At 39.2% G+C, this 12,266-nt stretch overlaps 1 protein-coding gene across 2 annotated transcripts in view; it reads left to right on the top strand.

Moving 5' to 3' along the window:
• The first annotated feature begins 1,345 nt into the window (after positions 1-1,345).
• Positions 1,346-12,266, top strand: part of Mmrn1 (multimerin 1) — a 45,062-nt gene continuing 34,141 nt past the window's right edge. For both annotated transcript variants that reach the window (NM_027613.1, NM_001163507.1), the window contains exon 1: positions 1,346-2,167. In NM_027613.1, coding sequence (NP_081889.1) covers positions 1,590-2,167 — 578 coding nt within the window. In that variant the 5' untranslated portion in view covers positions 1,346-1,589. The remainder of the gene's footprint in view (positions 2,168-12,266) is intronic.

Genomic DNA, 12,266 nt, shown 5'->3' on the forward strand with positions numbered 1-12,266 from the left:
TTCTATAAACTCAGTGTGTTTCCTCCTGTCCTGAGCAAAACTCCTATCAAGTCTGCTTATTAGGACTGAAAACCAAGTGCATTCGGCAAACAGTTTGGGGTTCTTTTGCTCCTAGGGTCCCCACTGGAAAAAGTTTCTGGATCACTCTCTTTAAAGTTCATGTCAGAGTCAGAGCTGCTAGTTCCTGCATCTTGATTTAAATCACACCCCATCTTACACTTTCAAGGTTGTCAACAATGGTATCGGATAAATCAATGGCAAAAGTGGAAGCTGGAAAATGTACTCAGACAGATATTTGGTAAATCAGAGAAAACTATGCTTTGTTTCAAATGCTGGTGTCCAGTGCCTATAACTATGAATAATAACATATATCTGTAATAATATATATATATATATATTGATCAACATTATAACATACCATACATAATGTACCTAAGAGAAAGTCCCTTCATGGAGGTGTAGCATCATAACTAATTGGATGAATGAATGTGTGAGTGATGAAGACTATGACAATATCAGTTTGTCTAGTATCTGTTAGGGTTCCCTCCCAGCTCCCTAATAGCTAAGTTCTTGCAGAGACTTACTGGGAAAATGAACTCCTATTTTATAAAGTGTTTCTCCCTAGAAAACAACTTTAGAAAACGTTTTCTATTACCTACAACTCACCTGCTCTTGGTTTATAGCTATAGTGTAGCATTAACTATGATCCTATTTAAATGACTTCCTTGTTTCTTCTCTGATTTCTCAATGGCAAAGTTCTGATTATATACTGTCATTCACATATCAGAGCTAAAAAGTACAGACAAACTACTGATAATAATATAAGTACATTATTATCTATAACTATGTATTATTACTAAATATCACTACTCTTGTCACTGAAAAAAAAAACCTTTTAAGATCAAAACTTTAAATAGACTTTTGTGTGGCTTTAAAGTTTCAATTTTTAGAATTCTTGTTTTTAGTTATTATTGAGATTAATTTTAAGTAATAATCCAACCAAGACATATTGATAAAATATATTCTTCCAGTGGTTCAGGAATGAACACAACAGTCCTAACAGTGTGTGTGTGTGTGTGTGTGTGTGTGTGTGTGTGTGTGTGTGCGTGCATTGAACAATGTGGCCTTAAATTGTGACAAAATCTTTTCTTGATTTCCTGATGCAATAGGACAAAACACTAAACTCTTTCATCGAGCATAATGAAATTCCACTGTCCACTGCCAATGGGAAGTTTCCTTCTAAAGGTGGAGACACATGAGCATACCTGGGAAAAGGAAAATTGCTTTCTGGTCTCTCCTGGCGTTTCCTGCTGATAATTGTCCATGTTTCCTCCTTTCCCCTCAGCTTCTCAGAGGTCCCTCACCACTCCATTGATCCATCCTAGGAGGGTCACAGATCGCAGAGCAACCACAGAAACAGGAAAACGAACTTCCTGAGTGCACTGCAAACACAGAAACCTGTTTCCTTTGCGCACATCAAATTGTCAAAACCCAATTTTGAAACTTTCAGTACGGAATTGGCTATCAGAAAGGCTGGAAGAACTTCGTCTCTCGATTCCCCATGAATTTTTGTGCCTAAATTTACTGCCATGCTGGGACTAAAGTTTCTTGTCCTGCTTTCTATTTTATGGGGCAGGGTCTTCAGGCTTACCAACACTCAACATTCATGGACTGCGCCTAAGGATGAAGACGCCTCACTGACCCCGAACCCCGCTTCAGCTTCTGTAAGTGAAATACTGAGCCTCCAAGTGCTCTCGGCCACTCAGAACCCCTCCACTCAGGGTCCTGCAGCTGCTGAGAGATCTTCTGAAGACGATGTTCTCCTACAGTCAACATCACAGCCCTCTGAGACAAGCACCCCTCCTGACGGGAGAAGCCAAACATCCCTAGAGAAGACAGGGACAGCAGTGGTATCCCTGCCTCTCTCTCTTCAGGACAAACCCAGCATCAAGCCCAGCACCGGAGCAGGAACTGTCATGCTTGCTAATGCCACGTTGAAATTCCTTCAGAGTTTTTCCAGAAAGTCTGATCAACAAGAAGTCTCCACTAAGTCGGCTGGCGACATGGGAAACAGGTCTGCAAGGGAAACACACCTCAGGAGAAGTGACAACAGCAGAAATCAAAGACCCAGCTATCAAAAACCCAGTTTTGAAACAACTAGAGGGAAGTAAGAAACATTCTGTTCTTACTCTGTCTCTGACTATACTGTCTATGAGTGAATGCTACAGGTCTCTTGTGCTCATAGAGTTGTTCAAAGGTTCATAGTTACATCAGGTTTCAAAATCTCAGGCAGAGCCTTAGGGAAGAGATGGGAAAGGGACAGAGTTGAAATCTCTTCACTTTTTCATTTGTTGTTCAGGATGAGGAGCAAAGGGGCACCACCAAGGCTCTGAGAACCACACCCAAATGCCAATATGAAAAGTTATCATGAAAATCTCACTTAAGAGAACTCAGATGTCCATGGCTCATAGAACAGGTGATGAAGAAATCATATTCCAGCCATCCCAGAGAGTCACACTTGTCAGGAGCATGATGAATTACAAAGCCTGCTTTTCAGCTTGATTTAAAGATGACAGCAGTTTGCATTGTTGTAGCAAAATAAAGCTAAGTTTAAATGAGCATTGTAAGAAAAGTCTCCAAAGGACCTAAAAACAAAACAAAACAAAAAAAATGCACACCTAAGCAAAAGGATGTTTTATTCTCATATGATTTACTCATCTGTGTATTTAGAGGTATAAATCAAACTGTACATAATTTAACCACAAAGAAATAGCTTCAAGTGCCTAAACTAAGTTAGACATTATACTAATAATACAATAAAATTTAACTTAAAACTAGTAATTCACACCTAGCATGAGGAGCAGGAGGCAAGTAAGTTAAAGCCATCACATTTGAGTGCCTGAGTTTCTTTATGTCAACTCTGTTTATTGATAGAATTTCAAGGTCATAAGACTTTAAAGATATACAGATAGGTATGATTTTAGCTAAAAATTCACTTAGAATATCTGGAATAACCCAGTTTAACTGTGAAACAAATGCTACCTACCATTCAAGTTTACCTTGGATGAGTAGATGTTCTATATAGCAGCTAAATGTAAGCATCCTACTTAGTAAGAAGTTCCCAATTAAATAAAAATGACAAATGGCATCTATTGAAAATCTTTTATTAATTGCTTTCATGCATCATTTCGACTTAGCATGGTTTATTGGTATCTGTAATTCAATTTTCTTTAATTGCAAAAGAACTCCTGGATGTTTATAGCAGATGATCATGAGCTTTTATATGTCTGCAATTAGAGGGTTTTTATGGGATAGGAATCCAATAAAGCAAATAACAAGACAATTCAACTAAAGAACCACTTTAATAAGAAGTGTGTATCATTTCATCATAATTAAAATTACTATTTAATCATTTTATAGTTAAATATTAGACTTGACATTTAAGTGGCATTAGACTTTGAACTAACACTTGTTATTTTGTCTAAAACCCTTGCTCTCAACAGTTAGGAAGACATTGATTTGAACATTATTTATGAATGTTCAACACAGGCCTGGCACTCTGCCAGGACACACAAAGAATTTGAATGTCCCACCTGTATGTATTTGTATTTACTATAAAAAGCAAGTATCGATATACCTGTTGAATTTCCCAAAATTCAATATTTGTTTCAAGAAAACCACATATGAAATACAAACAGTTGAACAGCAATTTACCCTATGGCTTCCCCAATGAGAATAATGAATAATCAGATTGTTTCTATAGTAAAGTAAGAATTGCTTTAGAGATCCTCTTGTTTGCTGTCCTGGAGAACCTGCATTTCTCTTTTAGTAATCTTCCCTGCTCAGTCGAATTTGCCCTACTCACGTGGTCATCCAAGTAAGTAAGTAAGTAGTGTAAGAAAAAAGCCAGGACTCTCTCTCTCCATACACAAAGATCCAAAGGAGACTTTAGTTTAAAGAACTTTTTTTCTGTTTCCATTTGATTAACAATGATAACAGCAAACACTTATAGGATATCTGTGTGTGTGTGTGTCTGTTTGACCCAGTTAACCATCACATATAACAATAACTCGGTAACAAAGGTAACAGTCTGTTATGGTGTCTTTCTGGAGAGGTTAAATACTTGAGTTAAATTAATTTAGTTATTGTATCTCAGGGCAAAGAGATGAGCTGGCTTCAGAGGCTTGGCATCCAGCTCCACAAGGGCACTCTGTCAGCAGGACAGAAGCCGTCACCTAAACTAGGAGTAGAAAGCTAGTGAATCTCCACGGGCTGCCTCCAGAATGCATTTCAGATTCCTTACCCACTTACTCACACAACCTTGCAGTATCCTCATGTGAATCTACTGCTTTCAGCCTGTTCACCTTTTAGTTTTTTGGTTCACAGTATGCTGTAGCTTCCTTTCCTCTCTCTTTGTGCAGATAGCTTTTTTCCGATATCTATTCCTTTTACACCCAATGGATGCCTTCCCGGGCTATTAGGTAGCCCCTCTAATGGCCACTGTGGTTCTCAGTCTTCTATCACTGCACTTAAACGGTACAACAGAGAATGTATTTATTGTTTGTGTGTGTGTGTGTGTGTGTGTGTGTGTGTGTGTGTGTGTGTGTGTGTGTGTGTTTGAAACAGGGTCTCTGTGAAGCCCTGGCTGTCCTCAAAGTCACTATGCAGACCAGGCTAGCCTCAAATTCACAAAGATCCATCTACCTCTGCCTCTGAGTGTTAGGATTAAAGGCATGCATCACCACTGCCCAGCTCAGAGAAAGATTCTCACAAAGAACTCATGATCTCTTTGCATGTATGGATCCACTCTGAGTGTTATTTAAATCTCTGTTACCTGACATGCATGATAAATAAACACATCATGCTCTGCCCTGGGTGATATGGCATATGTAGGAAAGTGGAAAAGAGAACATGAAATATTAAGGTTCATATGTGAGTAGAGCTATTCCCAAAAGTATTTCTCAGTGAGAATGAACACTGACCACACCATACCTTTATCACTCTGTCGTGTTTGTAATTCCTAGTGAAAAGGAATACTTGCATCTATGATAGGTTCTTTTCTCCAAGGTTCGTGTGGATTATTTGCATCTTACTTGGTTCCCTTTCAGCACTCTGGGGGCTGTCGGCTACATCAGATCTGTGGTTTCCTTGTCTGGCAGAAGGGGTGTTTGTAAGTGACCAAGCACATTAAAATAGGCACAAAAAGATGAAATTATAACTGGGGCATTTCTATGTAGGACACACATTTGCTGGACACCAACATTGTCCTCAACATAGGGATCATGCTAAAACTTAGTGACCAAAAATTCCTCCATGCTGCACCCAGGGCACATGGTGACAGGGGTAGGAGGAGGTCTAGTCCATTGTGACCACCCCTTGTCCAATGGAACATGTGTTCACATCTGTGAAGCCAAAAGAAAGGAAATTGAGGTAAATGAGCTAATTACTCTGAATGGTGTCAGGAAGCCTTGACTGGTGATAAGAGATGGGATGAGGTGTACAGCCAGCCATTTAACTTTGCCTCCACTCCCACCTACCACATCCGAGAATCCCAGTTGCAGACGTCTTAGTGAATGCAGCTGGTTCTGTAACTAGAGGCCTCAGTAGGTCCTCTACATTTTCCTCTCCGTACAAACATTTTCAGATCTATTAGTAAGTCTCTTTTTGCTTCATTTCTCTTCTTTTTTTCTTTTCTTTTTTTTTTTGGGGGGGGGGTGTTTGTTTGTTTGTTTGGTTTTTCAAGACAGGGTTTCTCTGTATAGCCCTGGCTGTCCTGGAACTCACTCTGTAGACCAGGCTGGCCTCGAACTCAGAAAATCCGCCTGCCTTTGCTTCCGGAGTACTGGGATTAAAGGTGTGTGCCACTACTCCCGGCTGCTCTATTTCTATTATGTTCTGGGTCACTCTGCTTTCATCCTGTCCTCACCCTGCCCTTCTAAGTCACGAGTCTCCACACATCAGTGTCCCACTCATGTTCCACATACATGTTGACAGTTTGTTTAAACATGATTGTTCTTCATTGCACACAATGCCTCCCTTTATAATGCCTAAAATGATCGTTTTAAGTACTGAGATGAAAGAGGGATTGTGCTGTAATTTCTTAGAATGTGTTTATCATCTCACACTTTGGTAAACTTAAAATGAGAAAGAAATGGAACCAGCCCTACTAAGGTATTGGCAATAGTGACTGACTGGTCACTCGGTACATTAGAAAACACCTTCTGAATTCTCAGAGAAGTGTTTCTCAATCTCTGGAGGGGTTTAGAGTCTCACGGTCTCCCTCCAAGGTCACAATATCCCTCCAGTCTCAGACTGGGCAGGTTCTCATCCACCCTTAGGACCTCAGAGGAATTTCCTATTTCTGAAATGTTCCCGTGGGAGCGTTTGGAATTGGACTCCATTTCCTCTTTAATTCTGACATGACCTCATCAAAGAGACCCTCCCTCATCACCTGACTTCAGCCCTCTGGCTCATTGTCCCCTTCTTACCTCACCCATATTTTCATTTAGAACACTCACCTATGTCTGCAGACAGCTGTGCACGGTTTGACTTTCCTGAAAGCATGGACTTAGCCTGTCTGACTGGTAATTCTATTCAGTGCTTGGAACAGAGAGAGGAACAGAACAGAGACAGAAATCAAGAAAGCCGGGGGAAATGGATTATTGGGACATCTAAGAGATCGATATTCAATTAAAACCATACAGAGGAATATTTCACGTCATGGGTATGTGTGGTACTGAAAGAGGGGTCTAGAATTAAGAATTGAGAAAAGAGCTGGGGGTTTTATGTAGCTCAGGCTGGCCTTCAACTTGTGTTGCCATGGTTGGCCTCGAACTCCTGGCTTTCACATGCCATGTGTTGGGATGGCAAGCGTGCAGCAGCACACCCAATGGAATTGGAGAAATTCCAGTATTTAATGGTCTAATCATGGCAGATGCCTGCACTACAGCCTTCACCTGGATGACGTCATAAGGGAGTGGTCTACACACATCAGAAGAAAAGCTAATCCGTGCGTACTATAGAAAGAGTAAAATGAGAACTGAGATATCCAGCATTCTAGTGATGTGATAGAGTTTACATGAGCTCCTTGCTCTAGGAACTGGCCTGTGCAGGATGGTGGGAAAAGCTCGTCCAGACAGGTCTCTATTTTTTTCTGATGATCTAATTCCACACAGCATTTGAAACTTTACAGTTAAGTCTGATGACTTCAAACATCCAAAGGAGATTATTCCACTTTTCAAAATTCCGGAAACATCATTTACACTAAAGAAAGTTTTCATCTTGTAGATATACTGATGTTCCCATTATGTTACTGTCAGTGAAAAAAAAAAAAACACTAGAGTGTTTTCTGAATTTTAATATCTCCCATTAGTTATGGACTTTCGTTGCTTTTCTATTTCTTGTCATGGTTAGTATAAAAATACACATTTAAAGTTCTAGAATTAGACAAGTGCTTATTCAAAATGGATAATTCAATAGGAAACTTCCATATTCCCACACCTTTTGCTTTTCTAATTATAAAGCTATGAGTTAAAAGTATATTATTTAGGAAGACAGGCTGAAAGAGTCAGTTGGTAGGACTAGTCCTTTAAGCAGAAAACAGACATCACACATCTAACCTGCATGTCTGCTGCCTGGAAAAGCCTGACCCCTGCTGGACCAGAAGACATCTGCGCCACTCTGCTGAGCTCACAGTCTAAAGAAAACCAGAAGAAAAGAAAAATAAAGTTTGGTAAATTCTTTTAAAAGGTCACGTCACAGATTGACGACAAATGTATGTGTGTGTGTGTGTGTGTGTGTGTGTGTGTGTGTGTGTGTGTGTGTGTGTGTGTGTAGTGTGTCCCTTGTCTTATTAACTGCTTTTCATTTTTACCATTTTTTTGTTCATACTATGCAAATTTCTTTAAATCTTATGATTAATGAATAGTAAACAACATGACATTTCACTCTATAAAGTTTATTTAGCTTTGATAAGGGACTTCTTTTTTTTTTCCATTTTTTATTAGGTATTTAACTCATTTACATTTCCAATGCTATACCAAAAGTCCCCCATATCCACCCACCCCCACTCCCCTGCCCACCCACTCCCCCTTTTTGGCCCTGGTGTCCCCCTGTACTGGGGCATATAAAGTTTGCAAGTCCAATGGGCCTCTCTTTCCAGTGATGGCCGACTAGGCCATCTTTTGATATATATGCAGCTAGAGTCAAGAGCTCCGGGGTACTGGTTAGTTCATAATGTTGTTCCACCTATAGGGTTGCAGATCCCTTTAGCTCCTTGGCTACTTTCTCTAGCTCCTCCATTGGGAGCCCTATGATCCATCCATTAGCTGACTGTGAGCATCCACTTCTGTGTTTGCTAGGCCCCGGCATAGTCTCACAAGAGATAGCTACATCTGGGTCCTTTCAATAAAATCTTGCTAGTGTATGCAATGGTGTCAGCGTTTGGATGCTGATGATGGGGTGGATCCCTGGATATGGCAGTCTCTACATGGTCCATCCTTTCATCTCAGCTCCAAACTTTGTCTCTGTAACTCCTTCCATGGGTGTTTTGTTCCCAAATCTAAGGAGGGGCATAGTGTCCACACTTCAGTCTTCATTCTTCTTGAGTTTCATGTGTTTAGCAAATTATATCTTATATCTTGGGTATCCTAGGTTTGGGGCTAATATCCACTTATCAGTGAATACATATTGTGTGAGTTTCTTTGTGAATGTGTTACCTCACTCAGGATGATGCCCTCCAGGTCCATCCATTTGGCTAGGAATTTCATAAATTCATTCTTTTTAATAGCTGAGTAGTACTCCATTGTGTAGATGTACCACATTTTCTGTATCCATTCCTCTGTTGAGGGGCATCTAGGTTCTTTCCAGCTTCTGGCTATTATAAATAAGGCTGCTATGAACATAGTGGAGCATGTGTCCTTCTTACCTGTTGGGGCATCTTCTGGATATATGCCCAGGAGAGGTATTGCTGGATCCTCCGGTAGTACTATGTCCAGTTTTCTGAGGAACCGCCAGACTGATTTACAGAGTGGTTGTACAAGCCTGCACTCCCACCAACAATGGAGGAGTGTTCCTCTTTCTCCACATCCACGCCAGCATCTGCTGTCACCTGAATTTTTGATCTTAGCCATTCTGACTGGTGTGAGGTGGAATCTCAGGGTTGTTTTGATTTGCATTTCCCTGATGATTAAGGATGTTGAACATTTTTTCAAGTGCTTCTCTGCCATTCGGTATTCCTCTGGTGAGAATTCTTTGTTCAGTTCTGAGCCCCATTTTTTAATGGGGTTATTTGATTTTCTGAAGTCCACCTTCTTGAGTTCTTTATATATGTTGGATATTAGTCCCCTATCTGATTTAGGATAGGTAAAGATCCTTTCCCAATCTGTTGGTGGTCTTTTTGTCTTATTGACGGTGTCTTTTGCCTTGCAGAAACTTTGGAGTTTCATTAGGTCCCATTTGTCAATTCTAGATCTTACAGCACAAGCCATTGCTGTTCTGTTCAGGAATTTTTCCCCTGTGCCCATATCTTCAAGGCTTTTCCCCACTTTCTCCTCTATAAGTTTCAGTGTCTCTGGTTTTATGTGAAGTTCCTTGATCCACTTAGATTTGACCTTAGTACAAGGAGATAAGTATGGATCGATTCGCATTCTTCTACACGATAACAACCAGTTGTGCCAGCACCAATTGTTGAAAATGCTGTCTTTCTTCCACTGGATGGTTTTAGCTCCCTTGTCGAAGATCAAGTGACCATAGGTGTGTGGGTTCATTTCTGGGTCTTCAATTCTATTCCATTGGTCTACTTGTCTGTCTCTATACCAGTACCATGCAGTTTTTATCACAATTGCTCTGTAGTAAAGCTTTAGGTCTGGCATGGTGATTCCACCAGAGGTACTTTTATCCTTGAGAAGACTTTTTGCTATCCTAGGTTTTTTGTTATTCCAGACAAATTTGCAAATTGCTCCTTCCAATTCGTTGAAGAATTGAGTTGGAATTTTGATGGGGATTGCATTGAATCTGTAGATTGCTTTTGGCAAGATAGCCATTTTTACAATGTTGATCCTGCCAATCCATGAGCATGGGAGATCTTTCCATCTTCTGAGATCTTCCTTAATTTCTTTCTTCAGAGATTTGAAGTTTTTATCATACAGATCTTTCACTTCCTTAGTTAGAGTCACGCCAAGATATTTTATATTATTTGTGACTATTGAGAAGGGTGTTGTTTCCCTAATTTCTTTCTCAGCCTGTTTATTCTTTGTATAGAGAAAGGCCATTGACTTGTTTGAGTTTATTTTATATCCAGCTACTTCACCGAAGCTGTTTATCAGGTTTAGGAGTTCTCTGGTAGAATTTTTAGGGTCACTTATATATACTATCATATCATCTGCAAAAAGTGATATTTTGACTTCCTCTTTTCCAATTTGTATCCCCTTGATCTCCTTTTGTTGTCGAATTGCTCTGGCTAATACTTCAAGTACTATGTTGAAAAGGTAGGGAGAAAGTGGGCAGCCTTGTCTAGTCCCTGATTTTAGTGGGATTGGATAAGGGACTTCTTTCCCTCAGTCTTATCAAATAAAAGCCTTATAAAATACTGTGTGAGATGTTAAGAATATTTGTTTTCCTAATTTCTCATGAGTGTAAAGACATTTTGAATACTAATGCTGTCCTGAGACCTGCCCTCTCTCATTTGAATCAAGCATAAGTGGTAGTGACAGCTTTCTATATTTGTTTTCTGGAAATTATTGATTTGGAACACAGAATCAATTATAGATAAGAAGGATTTATCAGGTCATTATAAGGAATTCACGGTTATTTACATATAATATGCAGTGTACATATATGTATAACCACAACCATTTCCTTACAGTTCTCACTTGGGTGTCCCAAATATGTTAGTCTCATAATCCTGTGACACACATCACACTATTAAGCTTTCTGTGCAGATAACAGCTATACATTACTACACAATGGGCTTCAGAATTAAGCTTTTTTGAAAAAAAATTCTTCTGTGTTTGTTAAGGCTTCTTTTATGGAATAAAACTTGATATAGTTTAGAACGAGTTTTGTGGGCTCTGAGGAAATGTACGACCTATAGCCTTGGGTGCCACTAACATCCATTTGGTTATTTTTTTCACTTTTACTTTGAATTTTCTTTCTTGGTTTTCAGTCAAGATGACTTACCTAACGATGAAAAATGTCTTGCTCTATATTTCAGAAATTCCCTGAATTTCTGAATTTGTTCTTTTCTTGTGGATTCCCAATCTCAGTCTCTTGAAAGTTTTCTAGAAGTCTTGATTTATCTCATTTGTTCACTTACTCTTCCCTGACATCTAAACGTAGCATTTTCTTCAAGTTGTCTCCTACCCATGATGCTCCATCATCTTCATCTCATCTATTGTGATAATTTCTATTGTGTTTAGGTCTTATAAACACAATTCATTTTATTTTTAATTAAAATGTAACTATTATATTATTCCCCTTTCATTTCCTCACTCCAACATCTACCATACAATATCCTTCAATTTGCTCTCAAATTATTTGGCTCTTTTTCTTTATTATTGTATATATATATATATATATATATATATATATATATATATATATATATATATTTGTGTGTGTGTTTATGAATATAAACACACACAGTAATTCCATTTAGTGTTTCTTATATGTATAAGTTTTTAGAGCTGACCACTTGACATTTAAAAAACAAATTAAGATCCTCCCTAGGGAAGACTATTCCTCCCTTCTCAGAAGTTATTAATTGCATGCAGTTCTTCATCCCCATGAGATTCCCTCATGTTGCCCTGTCAACTGGTCTTGTCATGTTTGTGTCTTTATATTTCTTCAACATAGCTTCCCAGCTGTAGCTAGAAGATACATGAATTTCCAAATGCCTCTCAATAATGGAATGCCAGGAAAGAAAGGTTATTCAATCAATGAAGCTCATCAATCCCAAGTCCCAGTTTTAGGGAGAGCATTGGTTTGATTTGGGGTAGGGATTCTCTGGTTTATATGACAACAGATAGTCATCTCCAAGCCTAGGAGCTTCCCTGCCACACTTTCAATTCAACCAAATGACTGAACAAGGAAGCCTAAGGTCTAAAAACTGCATAATCCACATGGCATTAATCTAAATGCCAAAGACTTGCACAACTGAACTTGGTACTTCTGAAACTGTTGTCCTTATTTCTTAAAGACGTGGTTCTGTGTGGTCATAGTCAGGGGTACCCTCATTGCTCTCCACTCTGGCTCACAAGATAAACAGA

Source organism: Mus musculus, chromosome 6, assembly GCF_000001635.26.
Source record: "Mus musculus strain C57BL/6J chromosome 6, GRCm38.p6 C57BL/6J".
Lineage (NCBI taxonomy): Eukaryota > Metazoa > Chordata > Mammalia > Rodentia > Muridae > Mus > Mus musculus.